Source organism: Bos indicus, chromosome 15, assembly GCF_029378745.1.
Source record: "Bos indicus isolate NIAB-ARS_2022 breed Sahiwal x Tharparkar chromosome 15, NIAB-ARS_B.indTharparkar_mat_pri_1.0, whole genome shotgun sequence".
NCBI classification, from domain to species: domain Eukaryota; kingdom Metazoa; phylum Chordata; class Mammalia; order Artiodactyla; family Bovidae; genus Bos; species Bos indicus.
Window position 1 is genome coordinate 76,918,930 of NC_091774.1, and position 21,495 is coordinate 76,940,424.

Below are 21,495 nucleotides of genomic sequence, written 5' to 3' on the forward strand. Positions count from 1 at the left end.
GGGAGGGGGTGATAACATCGGAGAACATTCTTAATTCACCTCATTAAGAGCAACGTTAAAACTGCTATTCTTAAGGAAAACGAGAAGGTGCAGTAAGATGTAGGAAGCAAGGCAGAGGGAACTCTTGAAAACACAGGTACATGAGTTCTTTCTAGCGTATATAAAATCACCATTAAACAGACCAGTTCCCAAAGGGAATCTCCTTTCATCGGTCTACATCTTTCCAAAGCTACTATTTTCTCAGGGGGCAGCTTAGCTCTGTCTCAGGTTGGGCTGAAGGTGAGATCTGGCTACTGATCGATACGATGTTCCAGAATCGACTTCAGTCAGAGGCAATGGAAGGGTGAAGGGCAACATTTTAGAGTCAGAAAGACCTGCGTCTGAGTCCTGACATCACTGCATTAACAATGTCTCTGGATCTCCGTTTCAACATACACAGCTGCTGCTGCTGCTAAGTCACTTCAGTCGTGTCCGACTCGTGCGACCCCAGAGACGGCAGCCCACCAGGCTCCCCCGTCCCTGGGACTCTCCAGGCAAGAACACTGGAGTGGGGTGCCATCGCCTTCTCCAGTGCAGGAAAGTGAACACAGACAGCACCAGCACTCAAATAATGGGGCAGATAAAGAGAAACTATGTACATAAAATACCTAGGCCAGGCTCAGAAATGGTAACTCTGGTTATTACTATATTTCCAGGAACCAGCATCTGGGGCTTCAAAAAAAGTCATCAGGGCCTATGAGAAGAACACAAAACTGAGAATTTATACACTAGAGTTTTAGTCAATATAAAGTTTTCTCTTTTAGCCTCTTTTAGGTTTTTTATAAGCTAAGGATGAACTTCATCTGCCTTTACCTGTCGCTGAAGGCTGACGGAAGGGGGAAAAATGAGAGAACAAAGGAGAGTGTAGTTTAGAAAGCGATCTTAAAAATGAATCTAGGGCAGCATAATAATAATTGCTTTTCTCATCATCCTGATGAGAGACCCCACTCCTCCCAAAAGTTAAACACTGAGCTAAGGGTCGACACCATTTACAGAAATCAAGTGATAAGAAGCCCTGCATTTGGAACATATGTTCACGTGCCTTGGGTGTCTATCTGAAAGGTCTTTAACAGGACAGTCTCTAGACAGGAGAACTCAGTGGCGTGTGCGCTCGAGGTAGACACACACACACACAGAATCCCGTTGTAAACACTCTCCAGCTTTTGTGGTGCTGAGGAATGTGCCTGGGCAGCTAGTAGCACGCTGCTGGACGGCGCTGCTGCAGTCCTAAGGTCAAGTGGGTCTGTAACAGACGAGGAACCGGCTCTGCTTTGAGGCCTAAGACCGGCTGCCCTGTGGCCGCTGCTGCATTAAGAATCTCCTATGCCCTCCCTACCTCACTTAACTCCAGATATAAGAATTAACCAGGGCTCCTGAAATCTTTGGTCTGAGGCAACTACTCAAAAAGGGCCCAGTGGGGTCTATGAATTTCTAAACGAGTCACTGCCTTTGGGTAATCTCTTCCTTGCACGTACATGTCTGGTAGGAGCTGGGAAGGATCCACGGCCACTCCTCTCCACCAGCCTCACTAGGTGACTGTCCACGTGATGGCAGGGCCAGTGTTCTGCCCTTTGCACCTACGCAACTCTTCTCCTTCAAGTCAGGGGATGGGTGTGGTGCCTTCATCCTTTCTCACAGAGGTTTTCCCTTTTCCAAAAGATAATCAATAGTTTCTGTCCACCCTATCAGCTCTCTGGTAAATATGACTCGGTATATAAACTCAAAGGACAAAGTGGTTGTCATCAGGCAACTGTGGCTGGGATCTCTTAACGTGTTCATGTTTCCTTCTCCAAAGGTCCGATAATTTAAGGTGGGGATACACCCAGAGTTCAGAAGGGATGTGTGTTCATTTCAGTGGGTGGATGAGGGAAGCTTCATTTTTCACCTGTGGCAGCTCTAATGGGCCTCACAAGAGTCTCCCCTAAAATCATAACGATTCATTATTGCAGGCAATGAGGCAGAAGGGCCAGGGAAACTGGTCTTGCAAGAAGGGGGACGATATGGTTCGGAAATTAAATGCTTTAAGGTCGTGCTGAGTGTTTTGACCGAGGGCTCATAAGAATAAGGGGACTCTTTTCTAGAAATGTTCCTAAGAAAGAAGCAAACAAACACCTCACAGGTCACAAATTTAGCTTTTATGGCCTGCTACTGCAGAGGGATTAACAAGCAAATACTATCAATTTGCTTTCAAGTACAGGAACTTGCTTAGGGGACAAAACTCTCAAGAAGCCAGTATGACGGGTGACCCAGCTTAGGCGTGGCAAGGTCAGAGCGATTGCAGAGAAGTAATTACAGGCTGAGACCCCGAGACCCTGCCACACGGCTGTTCACAACCTCCATGGCTATAGGAATCACGGGACATCAATTTGTCCTCTGGCTATGGCACACCACCCCCCTCCCCAAGTCCTTAAACAGTGCTGAAAGGGCAGCTCCCAAGAGCCCATCTCCTCCAGCGTTTGGGTATTAGGCTAAATCCTGCTTTGTGGCAGGAAGCCAGAAAATGCCACGTGAAGATCAGCAGCCTCCAGAATTCCTGATAAGCACTTGCTTACTTATCACACTCTAATGTGGGGATGGGAAGAAGGGAGATGAGGGCAAAAAGACAAGGGGGGATGAGGGCAGAGAGGAGGCAGGATCCCTGCTGTAAAGGTTCTGAGCGGCCATCGGATCCAGTGCTTCTGTTTAACACATGCCTGGAACTAAAGGACCTTCAAGGAATAAGCATCTACTCCGTGTGGAAAACCACCGAAAGGTGGGGTTTCCATTCCTTTCTCTGGATGCAGTTTAACAGCTCAAAGCATCTCAAGGGCCGGGGATGACTCCTCACAATCGGCCCCATAGATAACTGAATACCTGGGCAGCAAGTTCCCCGATGCTGACAGATGGTTGGGTAGCTCTGGCTACTCCCAGATCATTTATGGTTCCAGCCATCAGTCTTTCCAACCCTGTGACTGGGTGATCTGTGGGTTCTCCTCCCACACTTCCAACAGGGCTTGGCACTAGCTCTGCAAACCCGAAGTCCATCAGCACCAACAAGAGAGAAGATTCGAGACAGCGCAAAGGAAGCTCTGGCCTTTATTTTAAGGCACCCCAATATATCTCCAGTAGAGCCTTCCTTAACACTAGTCAGGTGTCTAGAAACTCCCTGCTGGATGTTAAGGACAAAGCCGGGGGCCTGCCAAAAATTCCTCCCCGTCTCTAACGAAAGACAAGCTACAACACCATTATATACTGGAGGAGGACGATCAGGTCCTGGGTCCCTCTGGGGAGCTGGACATGAAACCCAGCTGCTGAGTCACGTTTGCAGAGCCCTGGTTTTAACCTGTCTCTCCTGCAGGTGTTCCCTGCTAGACGACAAACGCTGAGAGGAGCCTCCCCCGCCACCCCCCCGCCTCCCCAAGGAGGCTGTTCTTATTTCTAACGTCTATGAGCGGAATGGGAATCAATAAGCCAGAAGGAACACACATTTCAGTCATTGCAGTCTCAGTGTGTCAAGAGGGGATGAGTCAGGTCGCCAGGATCGTTACAGTTCTGAGGCAGTGGGAGAAGACAAGGATTCTTCTACTTCTGGGGCCCAAGATGGTCTCTTGTACCACTCGCCTCTCCATCCCTCAAACCCTCTTAACTAACAGGAAGTAGGAACAAAAGCAATCGGTTCCAGGATCAAAACTAAAAGGGTCCTGTTTCTTCTTCAAAGACAGACAGGAAAAGAATGAGAGGCAGCCAGAGGAACGCAGTGGGGAACCTTCCTCTTCATCCTTTTAAAATTTAGAGGAAAAATGAATTGCTGCCCTCAACAAGATGCTTTCTTTTCCACTGCGTGTCACTAAAGCTCAGACCATTAGTCCAAACAGCAAACTGCGCTGCTCACATCAGCCAAGAACAGAACTCTGTGCTTATCTTGCTTATATTTGGGAACCTCACCATCCTGAAAGCCAGGACCCTGATACAGCGGCAAGAGGTCAAGAACTGCCAGCAGGTCGCCCTTGTTTTTAACTAAGACAATGAAGGCCTCTTGAATGAAGGGGACAACCAGAAATGCGCGGAAAGGCCGTGGGAGGAGTCACCAAGCCAAAGGGGCTTCGGGGCAGAAAGAACTGTGAGGAGGAGAGATGCCTTCTGGGTGGCGACGGGAATCAAGGGCAGCTTTAAGCTCTTAGAGAGGGTTCCTAGAAGAGAATTAACTCTCTGGGAAGTGGGAGAAAAATCAATGGAAATCAGATGCTAAGAGACAGCTGACCTTTTCAGTGGAAATGGATGGCTACACATCTTGTCACAGGCTGAGAAATGCACGTATCCCAGAGGAGGCTGGGGGAGGAATACTGTGGTCACCTGTTCCTTCTGTTGGGCTGCTGATTTGCTTTAGACGCATGTATTATTTATTCAAGTTTCTTCATCCCTAGGAAAATCTGACTGCTTTTCAGAAACTTTCATTTCTTTGACTGTCTCCAAGCCTTCTTTATATACTACTTTGGAGTTTACAACTCATAGAATATTGGTTTTGAAGTGGTTATTTAAGAATAAAAATCAGAATACCAAGTCATTTACTCTTTACTCAGCTGAAGCAGGAACAAAACTCCTAGATCACCCGTGTTTAAACCAAAGCTCTCCTAGCAGAAAAGAAGAGCAAACAGCTCCTTTTCTTAACTCTTGGGAACCTGTTGCCCTCCTCTGCTCCTGATAAACCTGGTGCCTTGAAGTCATTTCCAGCCAATCTCCTGTGATTTGTGGAGACCTACAGACTTTGTCTTATTCACCTGTTCCTCTCAAAGGGATCCCAAGGACAGTCAGAGAACAAGAATTTTCTTTTTCAGTCGGCCTGATGCTTTCCAAAGACCATCTCTCAGCATTAGGACTGAAGCACAGAGATGACTTCAGCTGAGGGATCCCGTTCTGTGCTGAATTGAATACCAAGGCATGCAGGACTCCTGGAACTTCCAGAAGTTAAAAGAATTACTGCCTCCTGTGCCCACACCTCTGTGTACAGCACAAGTTCTTGAACTTTTCTTCAGTTTTCTAAATCTCAAAGGAAATGGCCAAATGCTTAGCTGTTCTAGACGTTCGGCTCAGATAAGAGAGTCTTTCAAATATATTCATATACTTTGCTAAGTTTGCGACCCTATGGACCACAGCCTGCCAGGCTCCTCTGTCCATGGGATTCTCTAGACGAGAATACTGGAGTGGATTGCCACTGCCCTCCTCCAGGGGATCTTTCCAACCCAGGGATGCAACCTGTGTCTCCTGCATCTCCTGTTCTGCAGGTGGGTTCTTTATCACTGAGCCACCAGGGAAGCCCTCATCTATTTCACTTGATCCATACTTTTTTGAAAGAAGAAAGTTCAAGATGGGGGTAACATTAATAAAATACTTTCGGCTTCTAGAGATGGAAAAGTTGGTTCTCCAACCAATTCTTAAAAAAAAAATAACAAAATGGTTCGCCTTTCACTTCTGAAACATCCACTGGGAACCTCTCAGCATGTCTCAGGGCTGGGACTAGAGCCCTGAGAGACTCGCTGATGCTGGGCAGAACTCTGGATAGCAGCAAGACACCCCATTTACACGAGGATTCCATCTAACACGTCCAATCGCCATCTCGTGAGGCACAGGCCAGGTGCACCAATGGTGCCGGTGCGTAGGGGTGTGTGTCCACGCACGTGCAGGGCACACACGGCACACAAGACTTCAGAGCGACGTCGTTTCCCAGAACGAATGCGGAGTGCCTCCTGGGTGCCAGGCACAGTGAAGGCTGGGGATGCCGCAGTGACAAGGCCAATAAGAAGCCAGACGTTGAGCGTGTGTGCACCAGGACAGCAGGGACCAGATCCATTCTGTTCACTGTACTCCCAGACCCGAGTATCTGGCCCAGGGCAGGGGCTCAGTAAGATTTTGAGTGAAAAGAATAAAATGCAGCACAGGCTATGTTCTACTAAGAAGCCATGGAGGGGAAAAAAGAAAAAAACCTGTCAAAGTCGAAGGAATCTGTCATGGAAAAAATTCGCCTAAACGAATGGCTTTGATTGCAGCTCTAACGTTATTTTCAATTTTGTATCTTGCCCCCTCCCTACTCTGACAAATCACATCAGAGACACCCCTGACTTCTCCCATACCTCCTCCCCCTTTCCTACGACGTGCTGAAGAAAGGAACTTTCCGAGGATGGATGCTTTGCAACCACATCTCTGAAGTCAACTTTAAGATAATTGCAGCGGAAGCGGCTTTTAATCAACTGACAAGCAGCTTTAAGAAAATTAATGAGGACAAAAATCTTAGGAAGGAGTAAATCATTTCTGACAACAAAGCTGTCTCTCTTTTATCCCCATCTCTCCTTGAAGAAATAGTACCCTTCCAGGATACAAAAATAAAATCTCTTTATTTTCTGTGTCTGCCACTCCCAAGGCCAGACAAGATTAAGAAGAGGCTCAGTTCTCTGAAGATTTCTGGAGAATACTCTGGATTGAACTAGAGTTATAGGTCATGTTTGAATATCAGGCTTTTAGAATCTAAGTAAGTGCAGATGATTGGATGTGATCACAGGCTAAATTCAAGGCAAGGAGGAAGCCATGGTAAAGAGTATATGTTGAAGACTGGAGCAAGGACAGGCCAAAAGAGCCTACAGATGCTAGTTACATAATGCTTGTCAAGTGCTGACAGCACTGGCCACCCTTCCTGACCCAGGGTCTCAGCTCCAATTTAGTTATGACTGATTTGAGTACTCTGGATGCCAAGTCTTTTCTGTGGTCCATTTTAATGAACCTATGGTAATAATCATTATCATCAGTCATCCCTAGGCTGTTCTGTGAAGATGGCTATGAAATGGTATGAAACAAAGCCAACCAATGTTTCTTTATGACCAAGGTGACACTAAGATAGCCATTAATGGGTATCACAGCAGCATCTCCCATCCAAGGACAACAGTAAGTTGAATGTTGGGAAAAGGAACTCAACAACTACTCCTTCAGATGGGGAAGGTCCTAGAGAGAAAGATAAAGCTGCTGCTTCTCACTTTGTAAGACTAAGAATCTCCGTATAACATGCAGGCCAACAGTCATGGGCCTGAGTGAAGTCAACTGTGGGCAGGTAAGAATCTTAATTAGAACTGGGAAGAAGGCCCCACAGCCTTGGTCCTTAAAGTGCCATCACTCGGATGCCAGCAGGATCCAGAAATACTGAGGGGAGGAGGTCCTCATCAATTTTTCAACTTCTTGACGGTGTCTGAGAGATCTGGCTAAAGGAGCCACAGAAATGAACCAGATGAGGTTTCAGAGACAGGAGGAGACAAAGTGACAGGAAGAGAGCAAATAACAGGCTAAACTGACGGGTCTGACTAGAAGCTCCGTGCAGCTGACGGCTGGTCCTCAATCTTGACTCAGCCGTAGACTCGGCTGGAGGGCTTGGTAAAGCAAGGATGGCTGGGCTCCACCCTCAGAGCTTCGGATTCAGCAGGTCTGGGATGGGGCGGAGAAGCTGCGCTTCTGTTAAGTTCCCTGATGATGCGGACTCAGTCCTGGGAATACACGCCGAGACCGACTGCCCAGTTAGATATGAGTAGGTTGCAGGTCTAAAAAGCCTGCCTTCCTTTTCTGCTGCCTAGGAACTATTGAGAATGACCTGGGTGCATATCTTTTTTTTTTTTTTTCCCCCTTGGTGACACCCTGAGGCATGTGGGATCTTAGTTTCAAAGCCCCCTGCAGTGGAAGCATGGGGTCTTCACCACTGGACCACCAGGAAAGTCCTGGGGGATGCATGTGTGTGGAGCTGGAGCGCTCGAGGGAGAAGGTACAGCAGGGGACAGCCCAGCACAGAAAAGGAGAACTCTCAGGGTCAAGAAGGGGCGCGGGGCGGTGGGAGAGCAGAGAGGAAGGCGGTGAGTAGGGGAGAAGCAGGAGGAAGAGAGAGAGACAGCGGTGAAGGGAGGGAAGGGCAGGTTCTCTTCCCCACACCCCCTCCAAACTAACCATCTGTCTGGGTAATGGATGCTCAATCCTTGAATACAGATTCACCACATAGCCACAAAGAAAAAGCTCTCAATAAAACTGGCCCTTAAGTTATTGGAGGCTTTGCCTTACAGAGCACGATACTGTTTCGGGAGAAAGGAGAGCTAAACTGCTCTCCGTCCCAGGGCTTGTTTCTCCCACTCAAGTCCCTCGTCCATCACTTCTGCCGCACCACCCCCCACCCAAAAAAAAAACGATCAGAGAAAAGCAAACCAGCACGGCTGAGAGTCAGGCGGCCAGTGCCTCTAGGATAAGCAGGGGTTATGGGATGAGAAGCCCTGTCAGTTCTTATTAAACCACTTACATGCCTACGACCCCCACCTGCTGTGGGGAGGGCTGGTCTATGCATCTGGGAGAAGAAACATAACACCTGTTAATTCCTGGGTGGAAACCACGAAATGTATTCTTGCTTTCCAGCTCAAACTGCCCTAGCACTAACCCCCACACCCCCCACTGCTGACTCCTGCCCCCATTCCGAGGTAGAACAGCACTTGTCACCCATACAAACTGGAAGAACGGTTTGCTGTATGACTACTTCTAGTTTCATTAGTAATTTTATATTCTTGTTATTTTATGCTTTCACTGGTTACAACCAAAGTTATTACACTGTGCAAGTTGCCACAATTTTAGAAAATTAATTGCTGTTTTCAGTTACAATATTGTGCTTTGTTCCAATTAGGAAATGAAAGCAGAGAAGGAACTCAGGCAGTTTAGTGTTTTGAGAATTCAGCAAAACTTCAGCTTGGCAATCCCTAAATGTCTAACTTAGAAACAAAACAGAAATTAACAAAAAGCCCCACTGGAGCAAGTGTGAGGGAGTCAGGCGGCAAGTTGGGCCCTGAGGCCTGGACAACAGCATATCCAGCCTGGAGGGGCCTCAAATGGACAGAGGGAAGGGAGATACAAAACAGGCGTCCAGTCTTATTTCTCCTGATTTGCCAATGATACTAAGATTGGGAAGACTAAGCCTAGCCTTATTCAGCAGAGAAGGCAAATATCTGAGGACCCTAGATCCCAGAAACAAGGATAATAATTAAACTGAGCATGGGGAAGAAAAGAATTCAGCACACAGAGATATTCAAGGGAGAACCCTGGAAAGCAATTACAGCTGAGAAAGGATGGAGGTGAAGCACGGACAGCCAAAAAGCTAAGAGTCTGATAGGAAACAACACAAAGGCACTGTGCCTTCAACAAAATCAGCAAAGGATCAGAGCACCACACACAAAATCACGGTAAGAAGGGAACCCGAGACTGTCTCTGCCTTGCTGGAGCGGCTGAGGGCAGAAACCTAAAATGAAGAAAGCAGTCATTAAGAACAGCAGTTCTCAAACTCCAGTGCATATGAGATCATCTGGAAGCTTGTGTGACAGACACAAATACCTGGTCCCCTCCGCCCAATTCTTACTGACTTCAGGTCTGAAGTAGAGCCTGTATTTTAACCAGGACCCCGTGCATTCTAATGCAGGTTGTCCAAGGAGCACAGTTTGACAAGCACTGATCCACAGGTCTGAAGAACTGCTGTTAATAAGTGCACCCAGGCTAAGAGCAATTAGCAATTCATTTTCACAGTGTTCATATGGGATTGGGTAAGGAATCATCGCTTGGGGAGAGCCGGTCCCTCAGTGGGAATTAAAATAAGTCAATGTTCTTGGGGATGTTCTCCTAGGAACATCTGCTGGCCCAACAATTTCACCTCTCAACGTTAGCACAGTGACTTCTAAGAGCTAACCCCATGGAGAAGGGGGTCTGACAGGAGCTCCAGGACAGGCCCAGGACCCACAGGCCCTTCACGGACAGAGCCTGACACGACGGATGGAGACACCCATCCACACTCACCTGTGCAAAGAGGGAGAGGCTCTACGGTTCCATTAAACCCTAGCTCCCTGTTCTCAGACAAAAATGGCACTTCTTGCCTTAAACGGTGGTACAGCACAGCTGTCCCCAAAAGCTGGTGTCTTCCCTCCCACCAGGGACTGAATTCAGGGACACGTGCGGAGTGCTTTGGTGCCTTCGGAGGTAAGGGGCAACCAAGACCTGGAAAACCAGAAACCTTTCTGTAGTAAGGGAGTTTACAGTCAGACTGGGTGGACACAGGGTGAGCAAAAACCTTGCTGAGAAGCCCGGATCCTGCCTCCCGTGTGAGGGAAACACTTCCCAAATGAGAGCTTACTAAGCTCCTCTCCTAAGCAGCGTGGGCGTCCTCAGTCGTGTCCAACTCTTTTGCGACCCCATGGACTGTAGCCCACCAGGCTCCCCTGTCTATGGAATTTTCCAGGCAAGATTTCTGATGTGCACTGCCTTTCCTACTCTGGGGAGTTTCCTAACCCCGGCACCGAACCCACATCTCCTGCATCGGTGGGTGGATTCTTGAACACTGAATCACCTGGGAAGCCCCTGCTAAGCAGCAGGTGGAGCCTGTTGAGAATCAAAAGCCTGACAAGCCTGGGAGGCCTGAGAAGCAGCTCTTGTTGTTATGCACGCAGCAGCTGGTGGGGTGCCCTGCGCCCCTCATCTCCACAGCAGACTTCAATTGCACCCGCTGCGCAGTGGGCCCCATCTGTGACAGCATCTTGGCTTCTACCCTGGAGCTGTCTGCCTTCAGCCAGGTGTTTCTGGCTACTTATGGAAGGGAGGAACCTTGCTAGGATGGCAGACTGTGCCCAGAAGTTGGGCAGGAGCCCTGGCTTCTGGAAGAGGCTGGAGATGTCCATTACTGCTCCTGTCTCTTAACAATTAGAAACCATTATTCCATAGTTAGGCAGGAAGGGTAAGAAGAACAGCAAGGACCACGACTCTAGGTGGTGAGAAGCAGACGCCAGGTACTTTTACCAACCAAATGTGCTTAACATAAGAATACTTAAAGTTCACCTTCCATCCTCATTTCTCTAGGTAAGAAAACAGGCTCGATGAACTTCCTGCGAAGTCCCCTCCCAATCACTCAGTGTCAACCATTTCCAGTCACACGGAATTCAAGAATCAGAACCTTCCTGTCATTATGATGTCAAAAGCAGACAATGCCTCGTTTCTGCCCTTGCCAGAGGCATGGTGGTACATGAAGTCAGCCTTCACTGGTCCTGCTAGTGACAAGCTGGAAATGACAAGGATGCTTTTCTTAAGATTCTCTTCTATTTCCTTAGCTTCTCCTAAATATCAGGTTCCTTATTAGGTACTTGGACTTCACAAAGATGAACCAGATGGGGTCTTTATTCTCAAGGAGCCGAGAGAGGAGAATGACATGGAGATACGGAATGGCAGTTTGGTATGACGAGTGTTAACCCAGACAGGGTGCTCCCTACTGGGGAGTGATCAGCCCTGTTTAGAGGATTCCACAGCAGGGAAGCAGCCTGCATGCAGTTGGGTTTCAGGGAGAAGAGGGCACTCCAGGTAAAGGCACCCAGGCAGGAGAAGGCCTTATTCGTTCCAGGGGCTTGGAAAGTGGCTCAGCAGAGTAGGGCTTCTTCCCTGTAGAAAACTGCAGCGAGAAGAGGCTAGAGATACCACATCTGGTCACCCGCTTTCTACTGCTTTGTATATCATGGGTCCTATCTTTAGGATTTTTCTTTAAACCAATGCTTCAGATTCCAGCCTGAATTCCACAAGCATCCACATGTGTGGCACTAAATGAGCAGCCCTGGGGGATAAGCCCCTATGGAGCTTAACAGTGAACCTAATTGGGTGGATTAAACAGACATACCACACAGCTAAAGAAAATACAAAACAACACATGAGCAAGAGCATAAACTATAAGTGGCCCAGCACACATCGCTGGGGGAATTCACAGGTTCTTAGCTTGAGACAGAGCTTAAATACCATCTAATTAGAGAACCGTTCAAACGCTCAACTCCCCTTGACAAAACCCTGGCCAAATGAGCCCCCGTGGGATGTGGGAATCTCAGTCAGAAGCTAGACTGGTTGAGTCCAGGAGGCCACTAACCCCATGCCAGAAGCTTTTATGGCAATACACGGAGGACGGCTTCAGACAAGAGCAGGTCCTAAACACCACCTTTCCCTGCTGGTGAAATGGACGGGACAGTTAAGGGCACGGCAGCTCCGCAGAGTCCGCATCTTCCACTGTGATTACAACCTCAGGAGAGGAGCATTTCATAGTATACTACCTATCTCTTTCTGTAGCCCGCCTCCTCAAAAATTAAAAACAAAACAAAACAAATATTTCACTGGGTTCTTTATGTATCTCCAGACTACAGGCCTCAAGTTGAGGTAAGGAGGTATTCAGTTTGGTCTCTACCCCAAGATCCCTTCAGGCCTCTGGGGCCCCAGCTCATGATTTAGGGTATGAGAAAGACTGCCTTTGAATAGCCCAGAGTGTCCAAAAGTGAGGCCGGCTGGTCAGGACTGGGCCGGACTGGAGTCCTTCCTGGCTCCTTATGGGCGTGACGCCTCTGGCCCTGGCTGGGAGACTGCAGCTCTGGCCTGCATGGTGCTGCCGGGCAAGGCCTAGGAGAACCGCCACGCAAGGCACTCACCCGCATGGAGGTCTCACCACCGTGCGCCTGCTGCAGCCGGAAGACCTGGGCCACCATGTGCTCCGTGGAGGGGTGCAGCAGGATCCTCCGAGAGGCCAAGCCCACCATCACGTACCGGCCCATCGGGGACAGGCTCACTGAGATGGCGTTGGGACCTAGGGCCAGACGGACAGAGAGACGCTCCCTAGAGCTCTTGCTATTACCAGCAAATAATCTTCCTTTAGTCTTTTTTCTTTCTCCCTGGTCTTCATCTTTGTTTGCTCATCCTGGGGTTAATCTCACAGGATGGCAGTGAGGAGTACAATGAGAAGGTGTGTAAAGTACTAAGTCTAGCTCTTGACATATAAAAAGTACTTAATGAATGCTAACCCGTATTAGCACAGAATCACATTAAAAATTATCATACTGTAACTGCTATTTTGAAATCCACTTTTTTCACTTCATACATTACAAACATTTTTCACCATTAAATATCCCTCTGTAAGAGCGTTCTAAAGGCCAAGTGGTATTCTGTCTTGTCAATGCACCATCATTTATTTAAGCAACTCTTCAGAATTTGACATTTTTCTCTGTGACAAATAATACCGCTGTGAACACCCTTGTACATAAATCTATACAATGCCAGACTGGCTTGCAGCATGTGAGTGTGCCCACTTCCCCGAGCCATGACCGAGAACAGAGCTCCTCCCCTACCCTCGCCCCTCACAATGGGAACATGCTGGTGATGCCACGGTGGTGGGGAGGACTCTTACTCTGAGACTCTCCTGCAACGCTACCAGCTAGGACAGAGCATCTTCCTCTGACCTGCGCCTGTGAAGCAGGGGGGTAGCATGTGACCATCACTCCCACCTAAGCGGTGCCTCATCAGGGAATGCCCAGGCCAAGGTACTAGCGTCACTACGCTGGGCGTCCCATCCCTTACCAAATCGCTTGGTGTAGAGCATTTCGCCCAGGTTATGGGGGGCCAGGGAGTACACTGCCAGGATGCCTTCGTCAGGAAAGCCCCTCTGACTGCTAGGGATGAACGCTGCCAGGAGCTGGCCATCTGCAGAAATGTCACAGCTGGCATCATTGTAGATCTTGCAGTTCTGCACCAGCACATTCACGGAGGCTGCAGCAGACAAAGAAATAAGAGAGGGTAAGGGAGTCTGGAGTTAACGGTGTGGAAAGTGCTGGGTCAAGACATTTGGGGGCGCCTCCCTAAGGGCCTGAATCCGAACCCTCTCCAGAAATAATAAAGGCTGCCTTATCCAACTAAAAGGTCATGAGACAAGCAACACAAGACACCGAAAGATACGTCTCTTCTACCCCTGTAGTAGGAAACGAGAGTCAACACAACCACAAGCACCTGCTGAGTCCTGGCTCACACTTAAGAGACATCATCTGAGAGATGAGATAAGGAGAAAGTTATTAAAAATTGTTCCTGGAGAGCCACTCAACAGCTGTTATTGTCCAAAAGATCAAAACTGAGATGAATAAAAATGTAAACCCGCTGATTCCAAGAAAAAGGTGATACAGGTAAAACTTGCTTGGGGGTGACAGTGCTCCTCTCCACCTCTATGTGACCCTGGAGAAGGGGATCATCTCACAAATCTTTGTCTTATTTTCTCCTTTAAAAAAACTGGAGCATTTAGAGACTTCAGTCTTCTGGACAGCTCCTTGCTGACACTAATCCCTAATTTCACAGGAGAGCATAAAGGCTGGAGGGCTGGAACTGTGTTCACTCTGCTTGTCCCTCCAGCCACGCCAGAAGCCGATGACCACGGGCAGCTCCAGTCTGCACCTAGCACTTCCTGAGAATTATGCATGGTCAGGTGGGCTCAGCACGAGGGACTGGGTGGGGCGGGGTGGAGGACTGGCTGTCGGTGGGGAGAATCTATTCCAAGTGACAGAACTAAGGCGATGTTGGCCAGCTCTGGGACTGGGCCCGCATAGCTGTTTCAGGTTCCATTTGAACCCCTCTCTGAGGCCCACTGTGCACATCTCCGCCCACAGCAAGTGGTCCACCCTCGATGTGAGCCTGGAACCAGTGCATGAGCGGAACGGCACAACGCATCCAAAGGGCACGGACGCACAGCACGTCCAAGCGCCTCTGGCTCTGCCTCCGTTACAGCGACCTTACGTGCGTGTGCAAAGAGACTGATGTACTTTTTCTCTCTCTCCTGTAAAAATTCTTCTTGGCTGCACCATGAGGATGTGGGATCTTAGTTTCCTGACCAGGGATCGAACCTGTGCTCCTTGCACTGGAAATGCGAAGTCTTAAACCATGGGACCTCCCTCTTTCTCTTACTGGAAGATTACTTAAACAGCCACTGTCAGAGGCATTATAGTTCAAACAAACCAACAGGCAAGCTCAAGAGCCCTCACCAGATTTCTGGGTGATCTACTCCAGGGAGCCAAACCGTTTGACCTGGAATGTCAAGGGTGAGTTTCCTCAGGAAATTACCCTAAGGAAAATAAAACAAAGAACTGCCTTCCAGGGGTGGGTGGAGGGTGTGTTGAGGTTTATCAGGAACTTGGGAGTGATTTCTAAAGCTCTGTATTCATCTCCCTTTCTCTGTGTGTTGTTAATGAAGCCACAGAGATGACAGAGTAGATCAAAAAAGACATCCGAACACACTGATCGGCTGCTGTGCCAATTCTTGGGGGCTGACACCGACAGCACCATCACACGCAGCGCCGAGAAGGGACCACAAGGATGGTTCTGTTTGCCAACTAATAAAATAATGACATCCAAATGCTCAGTGCTACCACCATTAGGGCTCTGTGCCGCTCAACTTCCAACCCACCATCTGCTCAAGCCTGTATGGCTAGATCGATCCAGTTAGCACTGAGACCGTCTGCTCCTTACTCAGGGTCCCAAGCCTGTTGCCAGAAAGACGACAATCTCCTCCCTTCCCTGAATAGACACATCATTACAGTTGGGGATACAGAGTCAAAGGAACTGGGGGAGCTTTAAGAGTGAGTCCATCTTGGTTTTCTAACCTTGATGTTGGCACAGTTCTCAGAAAGGTAAAAAGAAACTGACCATCCAAGGTGGAGAGAAAAAGTAATCACAAATATTAAGTAGGACATGAAAATAAACACAGAAGGAAATGGACTCTGTGGGCTTTAAGACAGCTTTGCACGGTTTCCATCTTTTCTACATTTAACATCTCAAAAATGCATGTGAGTATTTTATGAAAGTAGGCTTTTCTATCTTGTTGTTGTAGAGCTCTGGTTCATACGTGTTAACCTGCAGTTTAAACATACAGAAGCCTGCACTGACCCTCAGAACTCACCACCAACATGAGAGAAGCACCACGAGACTGCTGTGGTTCAGTCACTAAGGCGTGTCCGACCCTTGTGACCCCGCTGACCGCAATGTGCCAGGCTTCCCTGTCCTTCACTATCTCCTGCAGTTTGCTCAAACTCACGTCCGTTGAGCCAGCAATGCTATCCAACTTCCAGATTAATTTCTAAGGTGGGCTGGGGGTGGGGAGGATATTACAAGTAAGGTTTTTCTTCTTCTGAAAAGTTTGGCTCTAACTGCCTGAAAAACTGGGCATATAGACAAAAACCATTCTGTGAGCCCCCAAATCCAAGCCATTGCGTTTGTGTTTGTACTGTATTAGGATGAATCCAATTCAATGGCCAGCTCCCAAATTTTGTCCCCTCCCCTCAACTCCACCCAATTTCACAACTGCTCCCAGTTCCTACAGTGAGCTCAGAGAGAGATGCAAATAACATGTGAAAAGAGAATGCTGGAATTAAAGCTGAGTTTCTCCAGCAGCAGGCTCAATTTGGTATGTAGCTAGGGATCCAGGGTTTTACTTCTCCCCTAATGACGGCGACGTGGTAGGCAAAGAGTGACTTGGTAGTTTCAGCAAGCTCTGGGTGGTGTGTTTATAGTTTCATTAATATTTCAGAGCTCCAATTAGCAATTTACATTTGCTGCTTGTTGTCTATTAATTTCCCACATGGAAATGGAAATGTTCAGTTACAATGGTGAGAGGTCACTGCTTCAATTCGTTCATGCAGCTTCTTCTCAGAAGGCTGAAATTTTGACGAGTTAATTTACACAGGGAGAGATTTCCTGGCGCTCTTATTTGTTTTCTCAGGCCATAGGAAGGTAATGCACTGATGACAAGCACAGCTCATCCTTTTTGGACTCGAAAATAAGGTAAGCAGGTGGAGAAAAAGGTGAAGTGAGACACAGCCTAGGATAGTGGCAACCCGCGCGCACCAGAGCCTTCCTTCTGCCTCCAGCCTCGCCTTACTACGGTGGTCCTCAGGTGGTAGCAGGCACCAGAATCACCTGGACTGACTGCTGCGGTGAGGCCTGAGGATCTGTATTTTGAGTGAGTTCCCAGGTGTCCCTGATGTTGCTGATTTAGGACCACACTTGAAAACTGCTGCCTCACCAAACACCCCTTGATCCCTGAGCTGGAGTTCCAGCAAACAGCCCTGCACAGAAAGGCAAGACACACATGGGAAATGATGATGGAGCAGTTAGCTGGGCAGCTGAGGATGGAAATGAGGGCTAGGAAAGCAAGGATTTTTCAAATCAGAACTGCTTCAGAGCTTCAGTGGGGCAGCTCCAGGGGGAATGAGAACGATGCAGGAAGACAGCAGGAAGCCATGTTCCAGGCTTTGCAGCATAATCGCCTCCTAATTATAAACGATTTCCAAGTGAAAATGCCCTAGCAGGGAATGGGAGGGGTAAGAAATACTGATGCCTGGAGGAACAGATGGCTCTGCCTTCCTATCAGCTCCATAAATTATAAACAAACACCTTGTACAAAGATCGATTTGCAGCCTGTTGCTGGCTGGCCAGATGAGGCCACAGGAGCGATTAGCGGCTGCAGTGCTTTTGCAAGTGCATTAGATCCTGATTTGGAAAACCCAAAGGAGTTTAAATCAGCAGGAAAATTTCCTTTTGGCTATCTCTGAGCCCTCAGATTTCAGAATAAGGCCTCCTGCACAGAGCTCCAGATGACACTATGTAAGCATGCCCAGCGGTGGCAATCACAACATCCTCTGTGGGTGTGTGTGCGCCCCCACCGCTCAGCCTCTGGGTTTCTTAAGGTCACCGGGGCACCCAGAAGACCAATGCTACTCACCGGTAAGAACTTACTCTTTAAACACCTAGTAAATCTAATGAGCTATTTTTTTTTCCCATGACAGCAGTTTCAAAGTTATCTATGTTATACAAGGCCTTACTCACAAACTTAACTCTTTACAGATAGAAATTCATTAATACTACATCTCAACTAAGAGAAACAGGTGGTGAGACTCTTTAGCCTAATTCTAGAAAAGGGCTGAATTCAATGCAGATTAAGTCAGATGACACAGCAACACAGAGGCTGCTGATCACACACGAGTAAAACTGAGGGCCAGTGGCTCCCAGGCTCGTGCTGGGCCCAAGCCAAACGCTACCATCCTCTGGGAAGCAGGCAAGCTTCAGAAACGAATGCTACTGCATTTGTTAAGAGATCCCCAACTTAACTCTGCTGACAGCCGAATCTATCAAAACTGTAATGAGAGGTTATTCAGGCCAACCAAGAAAGTCAGTTAATGACAGGAACCTCAGGTAAAAGTGACTGGCAGTCTAGAGGGTAAGACCATGGCAAGGAACGTTGGCCACTAACAAACATATGAGCCCTAAACACCTGGAATGCCATGTTTTCTTCCTAAGTAACTCTTGAGTAAAATAGGGCACTTTTAAGAAGCAGAATTCTAACACCACACAGGACTTAAATGAGGGGGACAGGTGAGCCAAGTTAAATGAGTCAATCTGGTTGTACCATAATGCTCTCTGATCAGCTCAGGTTTTACAACAGCCATGATCAAAGGAAGCAGGAAGGACCATAGAAGGAGAATGACAGGAAGCTGCAGTCAGAACAAGTGGAGGCTTAGACAAAGAACGTTAAGGACAACCAAAAAGACTGTGCTAGCAGTATGTCCAGGGCCTGCATTCTGCAGAATATTTGGTTTTTCTTTCAAAGAAAATTGTCTCCAACTGGGGAGAAAACAACATGCCTCAGAATGTTGGATCAGAAGCCAATTACAGGTGAGCCAACAGGTTAAGACAGAATTATCTTCTTTACATGAACGTCACTCTCCAGAAGTACCTCTTGGAGTACGGAAAACAGGGCAGGGTGACTTTAGGATTATAGCTGTACTCTCAAAGAGTCATGGTATAATTCCCAAGAAAAAGACATGATAAAAAGAGCTAACATTTATTGACCATTTACTACAGTAAGTGCCAGATGTTGTTCAGAGTGCTTGATGTGTACTAATTTAATTCTCGTCACAGTCACATGAAGTTGGCACTATGATGACCCTCATTTTATAGACAAGGAAACTAAGGTGCGGAGAGATTAATTAACCACAGCTACACTGCTAGAAGGCGGCTGAGCAGACCTGAGCCCAGACAGTGTGGCTCAAGAGCTCATCTGCTTAACCAGCATAGGGCAGCTGACAGAATGTTACTAAAGAACGACCTCTCCCTATGTTTGTGAACAAAAAAAAGGAAAGAAGCATCTGGCTCAGACTTTAAAATTATAAAAAGTACAAGTAATTATAATACTATTTAAACTGTTCTAAACAAAGAAAAACTTTATTCAAGGGAGGTAAGGATGGGTTCAATATTATAGAATCTATTAACATAATGATCACATTGTTAGGCCAAAGGAGAAAAAAACATATGGTTATCATCACAGATGCTGTTACGACATGACTGAATTTATTATCTAGTCTCTCTTTTTTGGCCACACCACGCAGATTATAGGATCTTAGTTCCCCAACCAGGCATTGAACCTAGGCTTCAGGCAGTGAAAACATTTAAGTCCTAATCACTGGATCACCAGGCAATTCCCAGTATCTATTCTTGATAAATTAACAATAAAGTAAGAATAGATAGGGTTATCTGCCTGTAATGCAGGAGTTGTAGGAGATGAATGTTTGATCCCTGGGTTGGGAAGATTCCCTAGAGGGCATGGCAACCCACTCCAGTATTCCTGCCTGGAGAATTCTATGGACAGAGGGCCCTGGTGGGCTACAGTGCCTGGGGTAGTTGACTATAGTATATTACCCCTGGAGAAGGAAATGGCAATCCACTCCAGTACTATTGCCTGGAAGATCCCATGGACAGAGGAGCCTGGTAGGCTACAGTCCATGGGGTCACAAAGAGTTGGACACGACTGAGCGACTTTACTTCTCTTGACTGTAGCAGCGAGTGCACTTAGACAAGAAAAAGAAATCACAGGTGTACAACTTGAAATGGAGAAGGTAAAATTAATACCATTTACCGATAACATACCCAGAGACTGAACTGAGTAACAACTAAAATTAGTAAATAAATGCAATAAAATAGCAGAATTTTTTAAAAAGCTTTTAACAATAAACTTTGAAAATGTATAAAATTACATGAAGAAAACTTTAAGAACATAAGAGAGACTTGGAGAGACAGAAAATCATGCCATGTTCTTACATAAGAAGATACCACAAAAATACTGAATCTCCTTATTTCATATATTCAATGGAACCACACTAATTACACTGACAGGACTTTTTCAGGGCAGTGAAGGGAAGAAGCGAGGTAGTTTTATAGTCCATATAGACTACCAAAATGTTCAAGCAGGCAGGAAATTTTGGATTAAAAAATTACAAGAGAAGACCAGTCCTACCAGATACTAAAAGACAGGGCCTCAAACTTAAACCAATGTGATACTGTTATATGAATAATCAGACAGATTCCTGGGGCAGAAAAGACAGGAGAAATACATCTATATATTCACAGGATGCTAATAGGATGAAAGTGACATCCCAAATCAATGGGGACAAATGAATCCTTTTATAAACTCGTTGGGACAAAGGAGTGGCCACATGGGCGATAAGCTGGGTCATACTCTGCTTATTTAGGACTGGGTTAAACTTCTGATGAATCAAAGATTTAAAGGAAAAAATTAAAATACAAAAGTACTATTTGATCTTCTGGATGCTGCCACAAAATCTAGGAACCATAAAAGGAAAGTTGGATAATTCTGACTACTTAAAATAAGTCCTATGACAAAAATAACCTTCAGCAGAGACAAAAGACAAGTGACAACCAGGAAACTCCTCCTATGAGTTAATTTTCTGATTTTATAAAGAGCTCCTGTAGAACTGATAAGGAAAGACCAGCAACACACACACACACACACACACAAATAGGTGAGCCCATGGACAAGCCAAGAAAAGGAAACACAAGTGGCTAAATGTATTAAGAGCCATACAACCTGGCTTATAATACGAGAAATACAAATTTAAAATATCAACATACTATATACATATTTTTTGGCCACACCACACGGCTTGCAGGATCCTAGTTCCCCAACTAGGGATTGAACCTGTACTCCCCACAGTGGAAGTTCAGAGCCCTAACGACTGGATCAAGAGAGAATTCCCACTTACATACTATTTTTACTATCAGATTTGCAAATACTCCAAAATACGACAGAACAATCTACAAGCAGGAGTTTAGGCAAACAGGCACTCTCATGAACCACAGGTGAGAAGATACATTGGTATGCTCTCTCCTCAGAGGGTGATTTAGCAGTACCTGCCAAAGTCACAGATCTACATATTCTTCCTCCCTACATAGGGTTCCATTTCTAGGAATTTATCCTATGATGTTCTTGCACATGTGCAAAATGACAAACTGCGGCACAGTTTGTGTAGTGAAAGACTGAAAACAGCTTAAAAGTTCCTCAGCGGAACACTGGTTAAAAGATGGAATCTAGTGGGACTTCCCTGGTGGTCCAGTGGTTAAGAATCTGCCTACCAACGCAGGAGACACGGTTTGACTCCTGGTCCGGGAAGGTCCCACATGCCCTAGAGAGACCGAGCCCCTGAGCCACAACTACTGAGCTTCTTCTCTGGAGCCCGGGGAGCTGCAACTACTGAGCCCACGTGCCTACAGCCTGTGCTCCACAGCAAGAGAAGCCACCACAACGAG

The 21,495-nt window shown here is 47.0% G+C and overlaps 1 protein-coding gene across 10 annotated transcripts in view; it reads right to left on the reverse strand.

The window, feature by feature from the left end:
• The window catches only part of AMBRA1 (autophagy and beclin 1 regulator 1), a 172,747-nt gene that overhangs the window by 17,298 nt on the left and 133,954 nt on the right, over positions 1–21,495 (reverse strand). For all 10 annotated transcript variants that reach the window (XM_019975040.2, XM_019975039.2, XM_070767645.1 and 7 more), the window contains 2 exons: positions 13,438–13,626; positions 12,516–12,670 (listed from right to left, as the gene is read on the reverse strand). In XM_019975040.2, coding sequence (XP_019830599.2) covers positions 12,516–12,670; positions 13,438–13,626 — 344 coding nt within the window. The remainder of the gene's footprint in view (positions 1–12,515; positions 12,671–13,437; positions 13,627–21,495) is intronic.